Raw genomic sequence first — 16,196 nt, forward strand, 5'->3', positions numbered from 1 at the left:
GGGGTCGGGGAGTCCAGAACTAGAAGGCATAGGTTTAGGGTGAGAGGGGAAAGATATAAAAAGAGACCTAAGGGGCAACTTTTTCATGCAGTGGTACATGTATGGAATGAGCTGCCTGGGGATGTGGTGGAGGCTGGTACAATTGCAACATTTAAGAGGCATTTGGATGGGTATATGAATAGGAAGGGTTTGGAGGGATATGGGCTGGGCGCTGGCAGGTGGGACTAACTTAGGTTGGGATATCTGTTCGGCATGGACTAGTTGGACCAAAGGGTCTGTTTCCATGCCGTACACCTCTATGACTCTATGACTGAGTAATGAAAGTAAGCGAGCCAAGTGCCTTTTTATTCACCCTGTCTATATATGACACAAACGTCAAAGAATTATGTACCTGCACCCCATGAGTCCCTCTGTTCTACAACACTAAAGGCCGAACCATTAATTGTATAAGCCCTACCCTTGTTTGTTGTACGAAAATGCAATATCTCGCATTTATCCAGATTGAACTCCAGCCATTTTTTAGGCCATTGACCTGTTTGATCAAGATCCCTTTGTAATCTTCGAAAATCTTCTTCATTGCCCTCCAAGCCACCAATCATGGTGTTATCCACAAACTTACTAACCATACCTTCTATATTCTCATCCAAATCATTTATATAAATGACAAATCAAAAGAGGACCCAGAACCGAACCCTGTGGAACATCGCTGGGAGACAATGGCCTAGTAGTATTATCGCTGGACTGTTAATCCAAAGATCCAGGTAACTTTCTGTGGACCTGCATCCAAATTCCACCATGGCAGTGGACATTCAATAAACATCAGAATTAAGAGTCTAATAATGGCCATGAATCTGTTGTCAATTGTCCGAAAAACCCATCTGGTTCACTAATGTCCTTTAGGGAAGGAAACTGCAATCCTTACCTGGTCTGGCCTACATGTGACTCCAGATCCACAGCAATGTGGTGACTCATAACTGCCCTCTGGGCAATTAAGAACGGGCAATAAATGCTGACCCAGCAAATGATGCCCTCCTCCTGTAAATGAATATGAAAAAAAGGCCTCCAGTCTGAAATGCAACCTCAACTATCATTCTGTCTCCTGCCATTAAGCCAATTATATATCCAATTGGCAAGCTCTTCCTGAATCCCATGTGAGGAGAAAGTGAGGACTGCTGATGCTGGAGATCAGAGCTGAAAATGTGTTGCTGGAAAAGCGCAGCAGGTCAGGCAGCATGCAAGGAGCAGGAGAATCGACGTTTCAGGCATAAGCCCTTCTTCAGGAATATTCATTTAGTATGTCTCCCATCTTGGTAATGATTTTTTAAGAGGCCCTACCCTCTCGCTCTTAATGTATTTGTGGAATCTCTTTGAATTATCCTTAATCTTATCCACCGATGCTCTCTCAAACCCCTTCTTTGCCTTCCTGATTTCTCTTTACCCAAAAGAACAAAAGAACATAAGAAATAGGAGCAGAATTAGGCCATTTGCTCCCTCTACCTTTGAAGATATGCCCTCTTGTCCCAGTTTCATCCACCAGTGGAAACATCCTCTCTACTTCTATCTTATCCAGTCTCTTCATAATTTTATATGTTTCAATAAGATTCCCCCCAGTTCTTCTAAATTCCAATAAATATAACCCCAGTCTACTCTCCTCATAAGCCAACCCCTTCAACTCCAGAATCAACCTGTGAATCTCCTCTGCATCCCCTCTAGTGCCAGTACATCTCTTCTCAAGTAAGGAGACAGAAACTGTACACAGTACTCTAGGTGTGGCTATACAGCTGCATGAGATGATAAACTTCACCCCAAAGTATTTAAGGAAGTGGCCTAATTTTCTCTATATGGATTGGAGGGTAGCTAATGTAACTTCAATATTAAGAAGGGAGGCAGAGAGAAAACAGTCAATTATAGACAAGTTAGCTTGATATCATAGTGAGAACAATATCAGCGTTCAATATAAAAGATAGAACAGCAGAGCACTTGAAGGTGAAGACAAGATTGGGTAGAGCCAGCTTGGATTTCAGAAGGTTTTCAATGAGGACCCATATAACAGATCGGAATGCAAAATTAAAGTGCTTGGATTCAGGGTAGTGTACGAACAAGGATATGGAACTGGTTGGAAGACTGTAAACAAATAGGAATAAACAGGTCTTATTCCGAGTGGCAGGCACTGACTAATGGGGTACTGCAGGGAGCAGTATTTCCACCACAGCAATTTACAATATACATAATTGATCTGGATGAAGGAACGAATTGTAACATCTCCACGTTTGTAGATGACACAAAGGCTGGGTGGGAGAGGATGCTTTGAGGATGATGCAAAGAAACGTATGAGAGATTTGGTCAAGTAAAGTAAATGGAGACATAAATGGCAAATGTAGTATAATGTGGACGAACGTAAGGTCATCCACTTTGGTAGCAAAAACAGGAAGACAAATTATTTGAACAGCCACAGATTAGAAATGAGAGAAGTGCAATGTGACCTGGTGCCCTTATATACTAATTTTTAATGACTGTATACAGGTGCAGCAGGTGGTGAAGAAAACAAATGGCATTTGGCCTTCATTGTGAGGGGATCGGAGTACAGGAGCAGAGATATCTTGCTGCAATTCTACAGGGCTTTGGTGAGACTACATCTGGAGTATTGTGTGCAGTTTTGCTCTCCTGATCTGAGGAAGGATATTCTAGCTATTGAATTAAGATTAACTTTATTGTCACATATTGTCACATGTACTCACATGAGTACAGTGAAACGTTTACAAGCTGTCACTTACGGCACCATCTAGATACAGGTACAGATTCTTAATGACAAATCAAAGTCATACAGTCATAGCGTTCTATAGCACAGAGACCGGCCCTTTGGCCCAAACTGGTCCATGCCGACCAAAATGTTCATCCACACGAACCCCATTTCCCTGCACTCGGCCCACATCCTTCTAATCCTTTTCTATCCATGTATTTGTCCAAATGCCTTTTAAATGTTGTTAATGTACCCACCTCAACGACTTCCCCTTGCAGTTCATGCCAAATGGGTATCACCCTCTGTGTAAAACTGTTGTCCCACAGGTTCCCTTTTACTCTTTCCCCTCCATCCTTAAACTGATGTCCTGTAGTCCTCAATTCCCCAACCTTGGGGAAAAAAACTGCATGAATTCACCCTATCCATGCCTCTCGTGATCTTGTATATACCTCTATAAGGTCCCTCTTCAGTCTCCTGTGCTCGAAAGAAAAAGGTCCTAACTTGTCCCCCAAAAACTCAGACCACTGAGTCCAGGCAACATCCTTGTAAATTGCTTCTGCACTCTTTCCAGTTTAATAACATCCTTCCCATAACAAGCTGACCAAGACTGAACACAAAACTCCAAAGGCGGCCTCACCAACGTCCTGCATTATCTGCAAACGTAACTTCCCAAAATCTATACTCAGTGTCCTGACTGATGAAAGTCAGTGTGCCAAAAGCCTTCTTCATTGTCCTGCCTACCTGTGACTCCACTTTCAGAGAACCGTGCACCTGAACTCCAAGATCCCTTTGTTCTACTACACTCCTTAAAGTCCGACATTCACTATGAAACTCCTACCTTGATCTGACTTTCCAAAATGCAACACCTCACACTTATCTATATTAACCATTTGCCATTTCTCAGAATACTTCCCCAGCTGATCAAGGTCCTGCTGCAATTTCTGACAACCTTCCTTCACTGTCCATGATACCGCCTATTTTAGTGCCATCAGCAAACTTACTCATCCTGCCTTGTACATTCTCATCCCAAATCATTGATAGTGATTACAAACGGTAATCGGCCCATCACTGAACCCTGAGGCACTACACTAGTCACAGGCCCCTAGGTCTGACCAGCATCCCTCCACTATTACCCTCTGCTTCCCACCATCAATCCAATTGTGTATCCAATTTGCCAGCTCCCCCTGGATTCCTTGTAATCTAACCTTCCAGAGCAGCTTACCATGTAGAACTTTATCATAGCCCTTACTGAAATCCATATAGACTACATCTACTGCCCTGCCCTCATCAATCTTCCTAATCATTTCATCAAAGAATTCTAAAAAAACTTGAGGCATGATCTCCACTCACAAAACCATGCTGACTAATTGGATAACTGCTTGAAACTATTTTAAGTTTCTGCTTAGTGTGAACTTTGTGGCATTACAGCAGAATAAACTGAGTGAATCCCTCCCTACAAACAGGAAGGTGAATAAGGTGAATTGAGGAAGTGCAATGAAGATTTATCGTACTGAATTCTGGAAATGGCAGGACTGATATACGGAAAGAGGCTAGATCAGTTAGAATAGTTTCAGGAAGTATGTTCTTGATGACTGGGAATTCCAATACTGAGGGTCACAGTCTAAGGATAACTCTTTGGACAGAATTGAGGAAGAAATTCTTCATCCAGGGAGTGGTGAGTCTCTTTCTGCTCTGTCACAGGATTCTGCCAAGGACACCACTCGCTGGGTGAACATTGAAGACTTTCAAGAAAGATCTACATATTTTTAGGGCTTAAGGACTAACACAGATATTGGAGGAGGGGGAACGGTACAGGGGACCATGTGGATAATTAAATATGATCATACTGATTGGCAGTGCAGTCTCAAAGGGCTAAATGGCTCTTATTTTCCATGTTTCTACAAACCACAGCTGCCTCCTCAATCCAATGGCTTACGATAACAGAACGGATGTCACCTCAACATGCTCTGAAATAATTAACAGCTCATCATGAATTTTGGTGCTTCTTCCTTCAGAGTTGCCATGACTCTTTTATATGATAAAACAGCTTAAGATACTGCTTCTGCTACACATTTACAAACCCATAGCTAACTCAATCTTGGCTCAATATATCAGACTATTCCTGCAAACTGGCCTTTTTGACTGGAGAAGGATTTCCAATTCATTAGTTTCAATTATTTCTCCTAAAATGTCCTGTCAGAAATTATGCCTTTGTCCTCTTTCCTCATGCAGTCAGCCTTTTCAGCAGCTTACAGCCCTTCGGACTGAGGATATCCAGAGATTCTCATTACATGTAAACAGCTAAGTGTTGCACTAGACCCATTGGGGTCCTCAATGCACTTGCATTTTCCTACAGACACCAAGCCAACAGAACAGCTCAAACCTTCTGTGGCACAGTTAGTCAAAATCTATGCTATTAGCGTTGCACTTCATGTTATTTAAATACATTTAAATGTGGAATCATGTGGCACAATTGTAATTTCAGAAAGCCTTTTGAGGAGCAGTGAATCTTGGACAAGAATCTCTGGATTTTTGTGTCTAAGTACATGTTTGGTAATTGGAAGCTGTTGTTTGATTTTTACAGAAATAATGGTGAGCTGTAACATTTCTCTAAATGTGCTAGCTCCTGCTGAGAAGCAGTGTGTACCAGCTCTCAATATTTCCTCTTCTCGACTATAAATCCAGTTCAAACACTGCCCTCACCTGGTGTATAACCCCATGGCTCATAGTATGAAGGAAATACCCCCAAGTGACAACCACGTACAAACTCTTCATAGTCAAGTGGCAGCAGTGGGCTGGTGGAAGACAGAAATTCAGGATGGAAGATCACCTAAACAATGAGAAAATGGTTATTTTTGCACCTTTGCAATTTAAAAAAACATCTGTGAACGAGTATGAAATGGAGAGGAAATAGTGAAGGGCCACAGCACCATTGTGCAGATGCACACAATAGCTTCAGTTAACTTTGGTGAAATGCTGGGATATCTAGATTGCAACAATGTCAGAAGTAAAGTGACAACTTAATATAATAGCATCGAGCAGCATTCAGCCGGAAATTCAGGTGAAAGCACTGAAAAGTTGGAGAGATATTAATTGTCTTTCACGGTCTGCTTTTCAGCCCATCAATAATGGGAAATGTTTGCAAGTCCACAATCTGATTCTGATCCTTGCCAATTTCAAGACAAGTGCTGAATCATTGCTTGACGTGGTTATAGGAAATAAAAGAATTGCTCCAATTTTGACCAGCTGAAGCTTCAAGTTAAAGGAAAAATAAATATGCATTTTCACCCTACAGTTTTAAACACATGAACATCAAGCCATAAAAAGAATCTTGTGTGAAGGAGTCTGAAGGAAATAATATTGAGTAGTGTAAGTGTCACAAAGCTGGTCCCTTTTTTTAAAAAAAGCTGTTCCTTTTCTCAAGGATACTGTGTCCTTGACCTTTTTCAGAAGGATCGTAAACAGGCCGGGCTCCGATTGACTAGTTTGGTACAGAGATGGAAAGGATTTTGAGGCCTTTTGTTTATATGTGAACAGATGAGACTTCAGGCCAAAGTGGTCATGCTTTAAAAGTGACCTGTATAATGGAAGGGGAGTGGTCAGCTCTCTAGCTCAGCAGTTCAGTCGAGAACCAATTGGGAATTCAGCTGTGGAATGTGTGAACAGGCTCTCTCCCTTTCTGGATAAAAGCAAATTACTGCGGATGCTGGAATCTGAGCTTTGACAAAGGGTCAGTTAGACTCAAACCTTCAGCTCTTTTCTCTCCTTACAGATGCTGCCAGACTTGCTGAGATTTTCCGGCATTTTCTCTTTTTTAGTCTCTCCCTTTCTGCCTTTTTAACTTCAAACTGTAAGCATATGTTCCTTTCTTTTACCAGTGTTTTAAAGGGGTTTGCTTATTGGGACTGTTGTGTATATTCAGAACAGCATAATTAAGTCTGGTTTGGATAGACTGAGTTCTGTAGGGGTTCTTTATTCTGTTCTTTGTGTTATATTGTGTAACTTTGTGAATAATTTTTGTCTGTTTTAAAATCTGGTAGTCAACCTAGCTAACTTACTCTGGGTAATTTTCACTGTATGCCTACTGAAACAAATTGTAAATTTATCATCTGGGCTGCTTGCTTAAGAATGTTTTGAGTGGTCTGGCCCAGTCCATAACATAAGTGACAAACTTAGGATGATGAATAAACATCTTCCCACCAACTGTAGGAAGGCAATAGCCTAGTGGTATTATTGTTAGACTATTAACCAAAAAACTCAGCTAATGTTCTGGGGGCCCGGGTTCAAATGCCATCATCCCATCAAATAGGTGACAGAATTTGAATTCAATAACAAATCTAGAATTAAGGTTGTAATGATGACCATAGGATGGACAATAAGTGCAGGCCTAGCCATAGTTGCCCCCACCCTGTGAGCAAACAAAAAAAGTTAGAATATGTTACTAGGATGTAACCAGAACTACTAGCCTCCAATGCAGTGTGTTCGGAACAGCTTAATCCCCATTTTACTCAAGTTAAGGGATAAACTGACACACTTATTTTCAGCAGCCAGCAAACTGTCATGGTAAACATGCTGGGAAGTTGTTACTGGGGCTGGAGCAAATGTAAATTCAGGTGTGGAGCAAGATGAAGGCTCATACAGTGACTTAGTGCTTAGCACTGCTGCCTCATAGCGCCAGGGACCCAGGTTCAATTCTAACCTCAGCTGACTGTCTGTGTGGAGTTTGCACATTCTCCTTGTGTCTGTGCAGGTTTCTTCTGGGTGCTCTGATTTCCGCTGCAGTCCAAAGATGTGCGGGTCAGATGGATTAGCTGTAGGTAGTTGCATGGGTCCAGGGATGTGCAGGTTAGATGGGTTAGCCATGGGAAATGCAGGGTTACAGGGATGAGGGTGGGTGTAGGTTTGGGTGGGTGCTCTATGGGTGTAGATTTAATGGGCCGAATGGCCTGCTTCCACACTGTATTGATTCTATAATAAGTAACACAAAATCTTGCTGCATCTAACCCGAGATACTGAGCAGAGAAAGGATTTGCATTTCAATTGCACTTTTTTTTAAAACTACCTGCTGTAGTTCACAAATAATGAAGTATTTATAAAGTGTAGAAAGAGCAATAATGTAGGAATAGTATGACAAATATATTTAACTCATCTAAAAATGTATTTATCTCATGTAACTCTCTGGATATTGGTTTCCCAGAAGGAGAAGGGTTCTATTCCCCAGCATTAGCATCATTTTCAGCAATGAACAAAACTCATTCAAATATATCAGACTCGGTTCAAGAGTGGAGCACCCAGGTACTCACCTTTACTCGGTCATTGGGATGGTTGAACAAGCCAATACGTCGAATTGTGCTCAAAATTGGATCTGTAGAGTCATCCAGCATGTTGTGTGTGCACACCGGAGGCAATGACTGGCGCTGAAGAACAGAAAGAAAAATATAAAATAAAAGAACTAATGAATTTTTCAGCAGAGATCAGTGCTTTTTCATTTTTGCCAAATCTGTCAAATGTAAATTACAAGATTAGAACCTGGGAGCAGCATTTCAGCTCCTTGAGCTTGTTTTGCTTTTGAATTAGATCCTGGTTAATTTGTAACTCAATTCCTTTTATCCATATCGTTGGCACTAAATTGATCACTTCATAGATTTCTAAAGATTAAGTTACGTCTAATGAATCTAAATGAATTTCTTGTGGAGATAACGAACATGGTAAATAAGCAAGTGTCTGTGGATTTTAATTACAATGACTCCTAGAGATCACTTAACAAGGTTTCACAAAACACACTGTTAGGGAAGATGAGGAATAATAAAATTCTTGGTAATACATCAGTGAGGATTAGTTAATTTGTAGGAAATAGAATAGCCTGCCAGTTGGGCTATCCTATCTCATGTGCCGTTCATCAGAGGTTACTGGTCCTCTGCTTTTCATTACATTTATCAATAACTTAGATAAAGATGGGAGCATCTTCTTTAAGTTCCACAGGAGATACAATTGAGAGTCTTGGATCCTTGAACATAAGGAACTTAGATCACTTTTCTAAATGATGAAAAGCTGGGGCTGTGGAGGATAAGAATGGCTTAAGGACCACATAAAGAAATGACAAACCAGTGCACCAATAGATAACATAAATGAGAAAGCCAACAGAACAGTATTAGCTTTTATCTTAAATGTGTGAGAAAAGTTAGGTTACAGCTGGGCAGAACTCAGCAATTTGAATACAGCTGTCAGCTCAGCTTCAAGTCAAGTCCCTATAGTGTTACCAGACCGTAGAACTGTTCTATAAATAGAGATGACTGGTGATGACTTAATTTAGGGCCCCGACATCTCAAGGGAGGGGAGAAGTTGAGAACAAGAATCCATCATGGTAATCCCAAACAGCATGGAAATGGAACGCGCACACCTGATCTTTAGGGAATGCAACACAGATTTATCGAAACAATACAGGTGTAAATGGTTTCATTATGATGACAGAGTCTATGGCATTTAAAGTTCCAATTATGCTGGTGATTGTTTCATATAAACATTCTTCGATGCCATATAAACATTCCTGAAGAAGGGCTAATGCCCGAAACGTCGATTCTCCTGTTCCCTAGATGCTGCCTGACCTGCTGCGCTTTTCCAGCAACACATTTCCATCTCTGATCTCCAGCATCTGCAGACCTCACTTTCTCCTCATTCTTCGATGCCAGCAAGGTTTGGGCAGATTTGGAGCTCAGGTCGAGGTTCTGAATGTAGGTTTGCTCGCTGAAGTGGAAGGCTCATTTTCAGATGTTTTGTCACCGCACTAGGTAACATCATCATGATGCTCCAGATGAAGCACCGGTTGTATGGCCCGCTTTCTATTTATGTGTTTAGGTTTCCTTGGGTTGGTGATGTCATTTCCTGTGGTGACATCATGAATGATACCCACAACAGACTTTGTAAATACAAATTGGGAAATGTTGCGCCAAAGAATTTTACTTACTAATGCAACAGACCATGAATGGACAGACAATACAACAAGCCATCGACATTAGATTAGGTTACATTACATAGATTAGATTACATTACAGTGTGGAAACAGGTCCTTCGGCCCAACAAGTCCACACCGACCCGCGAGGCAGCAGTGCCACTGTGCCGCCCACAGTGACAAACACAGAAAATGAAAAATTAAGACCTGCAGAAAAAACTAGACAAACTTACACAAAATAATAACACAGAAGCATAGATTTAAAAAAAACTTATCTGCCCGACCCTTAACAGACAGTGCAAAAAGCAGTCTTAGCAAGAGGATTAAAATAAAACCTTCAGGATGCAGACAAGAATGATTTTTTAGCAGCATTCGAAACAACACAAAGATAACCGACTCACAGAGGAAACCCAACAAAGTATCAGATGGTCAGTCGCACGAACATTAAGCAGGAAATAGGAAGCTGAAAAATGTGTTGCTGGAAAAGTGCAGCAGGTCAGGCAGCATCCAAGGAGCAGGAGAATCGAAGTTTTGGGCATAAGCCCTTCTTTGGGAAGATTCCTGAAGAAGGGCTTATGCCCCAAATGTCGACTCACCTGCTCCTTGGATGCTGCCTGACCTGCTGCGCTTTTCCAGCAACACATTTTTCAGCTCTGATCTCCAGCATCTGCAGTCCTCACTTTTTCCACAGGAAAAAGGAAGGAAACACACAAGAAAGGAAAGCAAACACACTGACTTGGATGCCATTTACAACCCCCTGAGAAAAGGAACAGGAGATGATGTCACCACAGGAAATGACATCACCAATCCAAGGAAACCCAAACATATAAATAAAAAATGGACTACACTACCAGTGCTTCATTCGGAGGCTCACTGATGCTGTTACCTAGTATGGTTTCAAAACATCTAAAAATAAACCTTTCAGCTCAGCGAGCAAGCCTACATCCATTCTTCAATGCCTTTCACCTTTGCTCCCTCTAAAACTTTTAACTACTTCAAATGCTTCATCAATGACCTTCCTTCCATCACAAGGTCAAAAGTGGGAATGTTCTCTGATGATTGCACAACGTTCAGCAGCACTCAACTCCTCAGATACTGAAGCGACCCATGCCCAAATGCAGCAAGTCTTGGACTATATCCAGACTTGGACTAACCAATGGTAAGTAGCATTCATATCACACAAGTACCAAATGCAACTAGAATGAATGTAACTAGAGCCCAAAAAAATAATCAGAAGCATTACCAGTACTAAAACCCACAACATGTCTGGTGTGACCACTGACCAGAAACTGAACTGGACTAGCCATATAAATACTGTGGTCATAAGACCAGGTAAGAATGTAGGAATCCTGCAGAAAATAACTCACCTCCCGATTCCCCAAATCTGTCCACCATCTACAAGTCAGAATGAGCGTGATGGAATACACCCCATTTGCCTGGAAGAATGCAGCTCCAACACCACTCAGAAGGCTGGATGCCATCCAGGATTAAGTAGCCCATTTGATTGGCACCAGATCCACTCCTTCCACCTTAACGTTCAGTAGCAACAGATTATATCACCTCCAAGATGCATTGCAGAAATGCACCAAAGATCTTCAGACAACACCTTCCAAACCCACAACCACTTTCATCTAGAAGGATAAGGGCAGCAGATACATGGGAACACCACCCCTGCAGGTTCCCCTCCAAGCCACTCACCATCCTGACTTAGAAATATATCACCATTCCCTCACTGCTTGTGAGTCTATGAATTGCAAGGGCTCAGGAAAGCAGCTCACCATCACCATTATCTCAAGGTCATTTATTAGAGACAAGCAATAAATACTGACCAGCCAGTGACACCCACATCCATGAATGAGTAATAAATAAATGTTGATGCAAGTTTCACATTTTAATCACATACGAAATCAAGTGCTTTGTTTTCTTTTTTTAAATCTGCTTTACTACTTTTTGTGATTTACACATTCTTATTGATTTCTTTGTTTCTGTAAACCACATATTTATTTGCTAAGGAGTTAAATTATCTTTTCATTCTTTAAAATGCATTGAGCTCACCAATTACACAATCATCCAACAGTTTGTGCCTACCTTTTTGAATTTTATCACTTCAGGAGGAGGAGCCGGCTATGTGGTCCTTCGAAACCCACTCTGCCATTCAATGAGATCATGGCTGATCTTTTTGTGATCTCAGCTCCACCTACCCGCTCTCTCACAATAACCCTTATTTCCTTTACTGTTCAAAAAATTACCTGTGTTAGCTTTAAATTATTCAATGAGGAAGCCTCAACTACTTCACTGAGCATGAAATTCCATAGATTCACAACCACCGGATGAAGACATTTCTTCTCAATTCCATCCTAAATCTGCTCCCCCTAAGTTTGAGGCTATGCCCTCTTGTCCTAGTTTCACACGCCAGTGGAAACATCCTCTTGACGTCTATCTTATATGTTCCCTTCATAATTTTATATGTTTCTAGAAGATCCTCCATCATTCTTCTAAATTTAAATGAATATAATCCCGTCTCCCGTCACAAACCAAACCCCTCAACTCCAGAAATCAACCCAGTGAACCTGCTTTGCACCCCCTCCGTCCTCTCTCAAGTACGGAGACCAAAACTGCACACAGTACTCTAGATGTGGCCTCACCAGCACCCTTTATAGCTGCAACATAACCTCCCTGATTTTAAGCTCAATCCCTTTAGCAATGAAGGACAACATTCCATTTGCCTTCCTAATTACCTGTTGTACCCGTGGACGAACCTTCCGTAATTCATGCACAAAGACACCCAGGTCCCTCTGCATAGCAGCATGCTGCAACTTTTTAACCATTCAAGTAATAGTCCTTTTTACTGTTATTCCTAATGAAATGGATGACTTCACATTTATTAACATTGTACTCCATCCGCCAAACTACCTTGCCCACTAACGTAAACTATCCATGTCCCTTTGCAAAGTTTCACAGACCTCTGCATACTTTGCTCTACCACTCATCTTAACAGCATTTGCAAACTTTGACACACTATACATGGTCCCCAACTCTCAATTATCTATGTAAATTGTGAATAATTGCAGTCCCAACATTGATCCCTGAGGCATACCACTAAATTGCCAGCTCATTTATCCCCACTCCTTGCTTCCTGTTAGTTAGGCAATCCTTGATCCATGCTAATATATTGCCCATAACACCTTTCATCTTTACCTTATGCAGCAGCCTTTTGTGTGGCACCTTGTCGAATGCCTTTTGTAAATCTCAATATCCCAAATCTACTGGGTCCCCATTGTCCACTGTGCTCATAATGTCTTTATAGAATTCCAGTAGATTATTTAAGCATGACCTGCCTTTCATGAACCTATGCTGTGTCTACCCAATCAGATATTTTCTATCTAGATGCCTTCCTATTTCTTCCTTGACAATAAACCTAAGCATTTTCCCCACAAAGAAGTTAAGCTAACTGGTCTATAATTCCCCATTTTTTGTCTACCCCTCTTTTTAAACAGTGGCATCACTGTTGTTTTCCAATCTACTGGGACTGCCCCAGAGTTCAGTGAATTTACCACCAGTGCATTTGCTATTTCTCCCACTATCCCACCATCCACTTTTGGAATACCCTGGGATGCATTCCATCAGGGCCAGGAGATTTGTCTACCCTTAGCTCCATTAGCTTGTCCAATGCTTACTCTTCCGTGATGATTGTTTCCAAGTCCTCACCTACCCTTGTCTCATTGTCAATGACTGGCACGTTATTCATGTCCTCCACTGTGAAGACCAACACCAAATACCTGTTCCATGTCTCGGCCATTTCCTCACATCCCATTACTAAGTTCCCCTTCTCATCCTCTAAGGGACCAATGTTTGCTTTAGTCACCCTTTTTCATTTTTATACTTATAGAAACTTTTGCTACCTGTCTTTGTATTCTGAGCTAGTTATTCTCATAATCTATCTTACGTTTCTTTATAGCATTTTTCCTGGTTTGCTGTTGATCTTTAAAGCTTTCCCAATCTTCTAATTTCCTGCTAATCTTGGCCACTTTGTATGCCTTCTCTTTCAATTTGATATCCTCCCTTATTGCCTTAGACACCCATCACAGGTTACCCCCTTTTCTACAGTCCTTCCTTTTCACTGTACCCTAACCCTATTGGTCATGCTAAATTGCCCATAGTGTTAGGTAATTCAGAGGGAAATGGGTCTGGGTGGGTTACTCGTCAGAGGGTCAGTGTGGATTGGTTGGGCTGAAGGGCCTGTTTCCACACTAAGGAATCTAATCTAATCTAAATTTTTGCTGAGCACTTTGAAAAATTGCTTTGAAAGTCCTCCACTGTTCATCAACTGTCCCACCATAAAGTTTTTGCTTCCAGTCTCTACTTTAGCCAGTTCCTCCCTCATCCTATTAGAGTCTCCTTTGTTCAAGCACAGGAACCTGGTATCGGATTTTATCACATTTTCCACCTGTATTCTAAATTCAACCATACTGTGATCGCCCCTTCCAAGAGGATCTCTAACTATGAGGTCATTAATTATTCCTGTCTCATTACACAGGACTAGATCTAGGATAGCTTGCTCCCTCGTCGGTTCCATTACATACTGTTCGAGAAAACTATCACGGATACATTCAATGAACCCCTCCTCAAGGCTACCCTGAGCCACCTGGTTCAACCAATCAACATGTAAATTAAAATCTCCCATGATTTCCATTACATACTGTTCGAGAAAACTATCACGGATACATTCAATGAACCCCTCCTCAAGGCTACCTGAGCCACCTGGTTCAACCAATCAACATGTAAATTAAAATCTCCCATGATAATTCCCGTGCCATTTTTACATTTGTTAATTCTTTGTTTCTTGCCCTCTCCAATGTCATAGTATCATCACACCTTTTTAAGCTACACTTTCTAATTGGGTGTCATCCACAAATTTTGAATTGAATTTATATGACTCCAAATTGTGCATATGAATGGTGAACAATAGTGGTCCTGGCACCAATCCTTGTGGTATAATACTTTCCATCATTTTCATCTACTTAATGGTTGATCCAAGTTTAAAAACCAGCTGACTATCATACTGCTACCTCACCTCCACACAGTCATACAGCACAGAAACTGACCCTCCGGTCCAACCAGTCCATGCTGAACATAATCCCAAACTAAATTAGTCCCACCTGTCTGCTCCTGGGCCATATCCCTTGAAACCTTTCCTACGCATGTACTTATCCTACATGTTATGCTGTTACTCACGAGTCAACTACACAATACCTTTCATTCTTGGAAGGGATGTGGGGATTTCTGTTGAGGCTGGCATCTGTTGCTCAATTGCCCTTGAATTGATTGAAATGTCCTACAAAGCCAAAGGGCAGTTAAGAGTCAACTACATTGAAACAAGTCAGGAGTCCCACGTAGGCCAGACTGGGATAGATGATTTTTCCTTCCATAAAGGATGTTAGTAAAACAGACTTTTTTTAAAATAACAATCACCATTAATTACGTGGTTACCATTAGATTCAATTTTAATTCAATATTTCATTAGATTCAAATTTCATTTCTGCCAAAGTGGAATTTAAACTCATGTCTCAAGAACAATAGTCTGTGGTCCTGGATTACTAGCCCAGTGACATAATCACTGCGCTACCTCAACTGAAGGCTTTTTTTGGAAATCCAGATATATGACATTTACTGCAGTCCCTTTATCTATCCTTTATGTTACATCTTCAAAGAAATTGATAGAGTTTGTCAAGCATGGCTTCATGACTTTTCCCATTTGGAATCTCACCTAACTTCATTATATTTTCAGAATTCATTCTTTTCTTTGAAATTAACATCCCCAGGTCAAATTTCCATTACCCTTCCATTACGCTTAAGTCTATATCTTTCTGGACTGTTTTTACTTCCTTTATACACCGACGTCCCTGTTTCACTATTTTCACATCCAACATTTAAAATGCTGTTCGAAAATTACAATGGTCAGAAAACCTGACATCTTTCCCCTGAGGAGATCTGAGCTCATAACAGTAAGCACAGGAATTAAGATGCAATTCTCAACTGATCCCATAGGACGGCATAAGTAAACATTGAGCACATACAGACGCAAATCCATTCATCACTTTTAAGATCTGGCCTTCCCTATTCTCTGGACAAATATTCTTCTCGATCGAACTGGGGAGTAATCCAGCATGGTGTCAGTCCTGAGAGTGCTAGAGTTTTAGACATTACAATATATATCGCTCCCCTGACTTCTTTTCACAAATTATGCGTATTTATCTAGTGTCATTCATAGAACATAGAACATAGAAAAGTACAGCACAGAACAGGCCCTTTGACCCACAATGTTGTGCCAAGGTTTAATCCTAATGTAAAATATAGTAACTTAACCCATGCACCCCTCAACTCACTACTCTCCATGCGCATGTCCAGCAGTCGCTTAAATGTCCCTAATGACTCTGCTTCCATCACCACAGCTGGTAAGGCATTCCATGCATTCACAACTCTCTGCATAAAGAACCTACCTCTGAC

The 16,196-nt window shown here is 41.2% G+C and overlaps 1 protein-coding gene across 3 annotated transcripts in view; it reads right to left on the bottom strand.

Annotated features, from left to right (window-relative positions):
- The window catches only part of LOC122542418 (glycogen [starch] synthase, muscle-like), an 89,950-nt gene that overhangs the window by 32,821 nt on the left and 40,933 nt on the right, over nt 1-16,196 (bottom strand). For all 3 annotated transcript variants that reach the window (XM_043680106.1, XM_043680105.1, XM_043680104.1), the window contains 2 exons: nt 8,044-8,157; nt 5,444-5,570 (listed from right to left, as the gene is read on the bottom strand). In XM_043680106.1, coding sequence (XP_043536041.1) covers nt 5,444-5,570; nt 8,044-8,157 — 241 coding nt within the window. The remainder of the gene's footprint in view (nt 1-5,443; nt 5,571-8,043; nt 8,158-16,196) is intronic.

The sequence above is a fragment of the Chiloscyllium plagiosum genome, chromosome 40, assembly GCF_004010195.1.
Source record: "Chiloscyllium plagiosum isolate BGI_BamShark_2017 chromosome 40, ASM401019v2, whole genome shotgun sequence".
Taxonomy (NCBI): Eukaryota; Metazoa; Chordata; class Chondrichthyes; order Orectolobiformes; family Hemiscylliidae; genus Chiloscyllium; species Chiloscyllium plagiosum.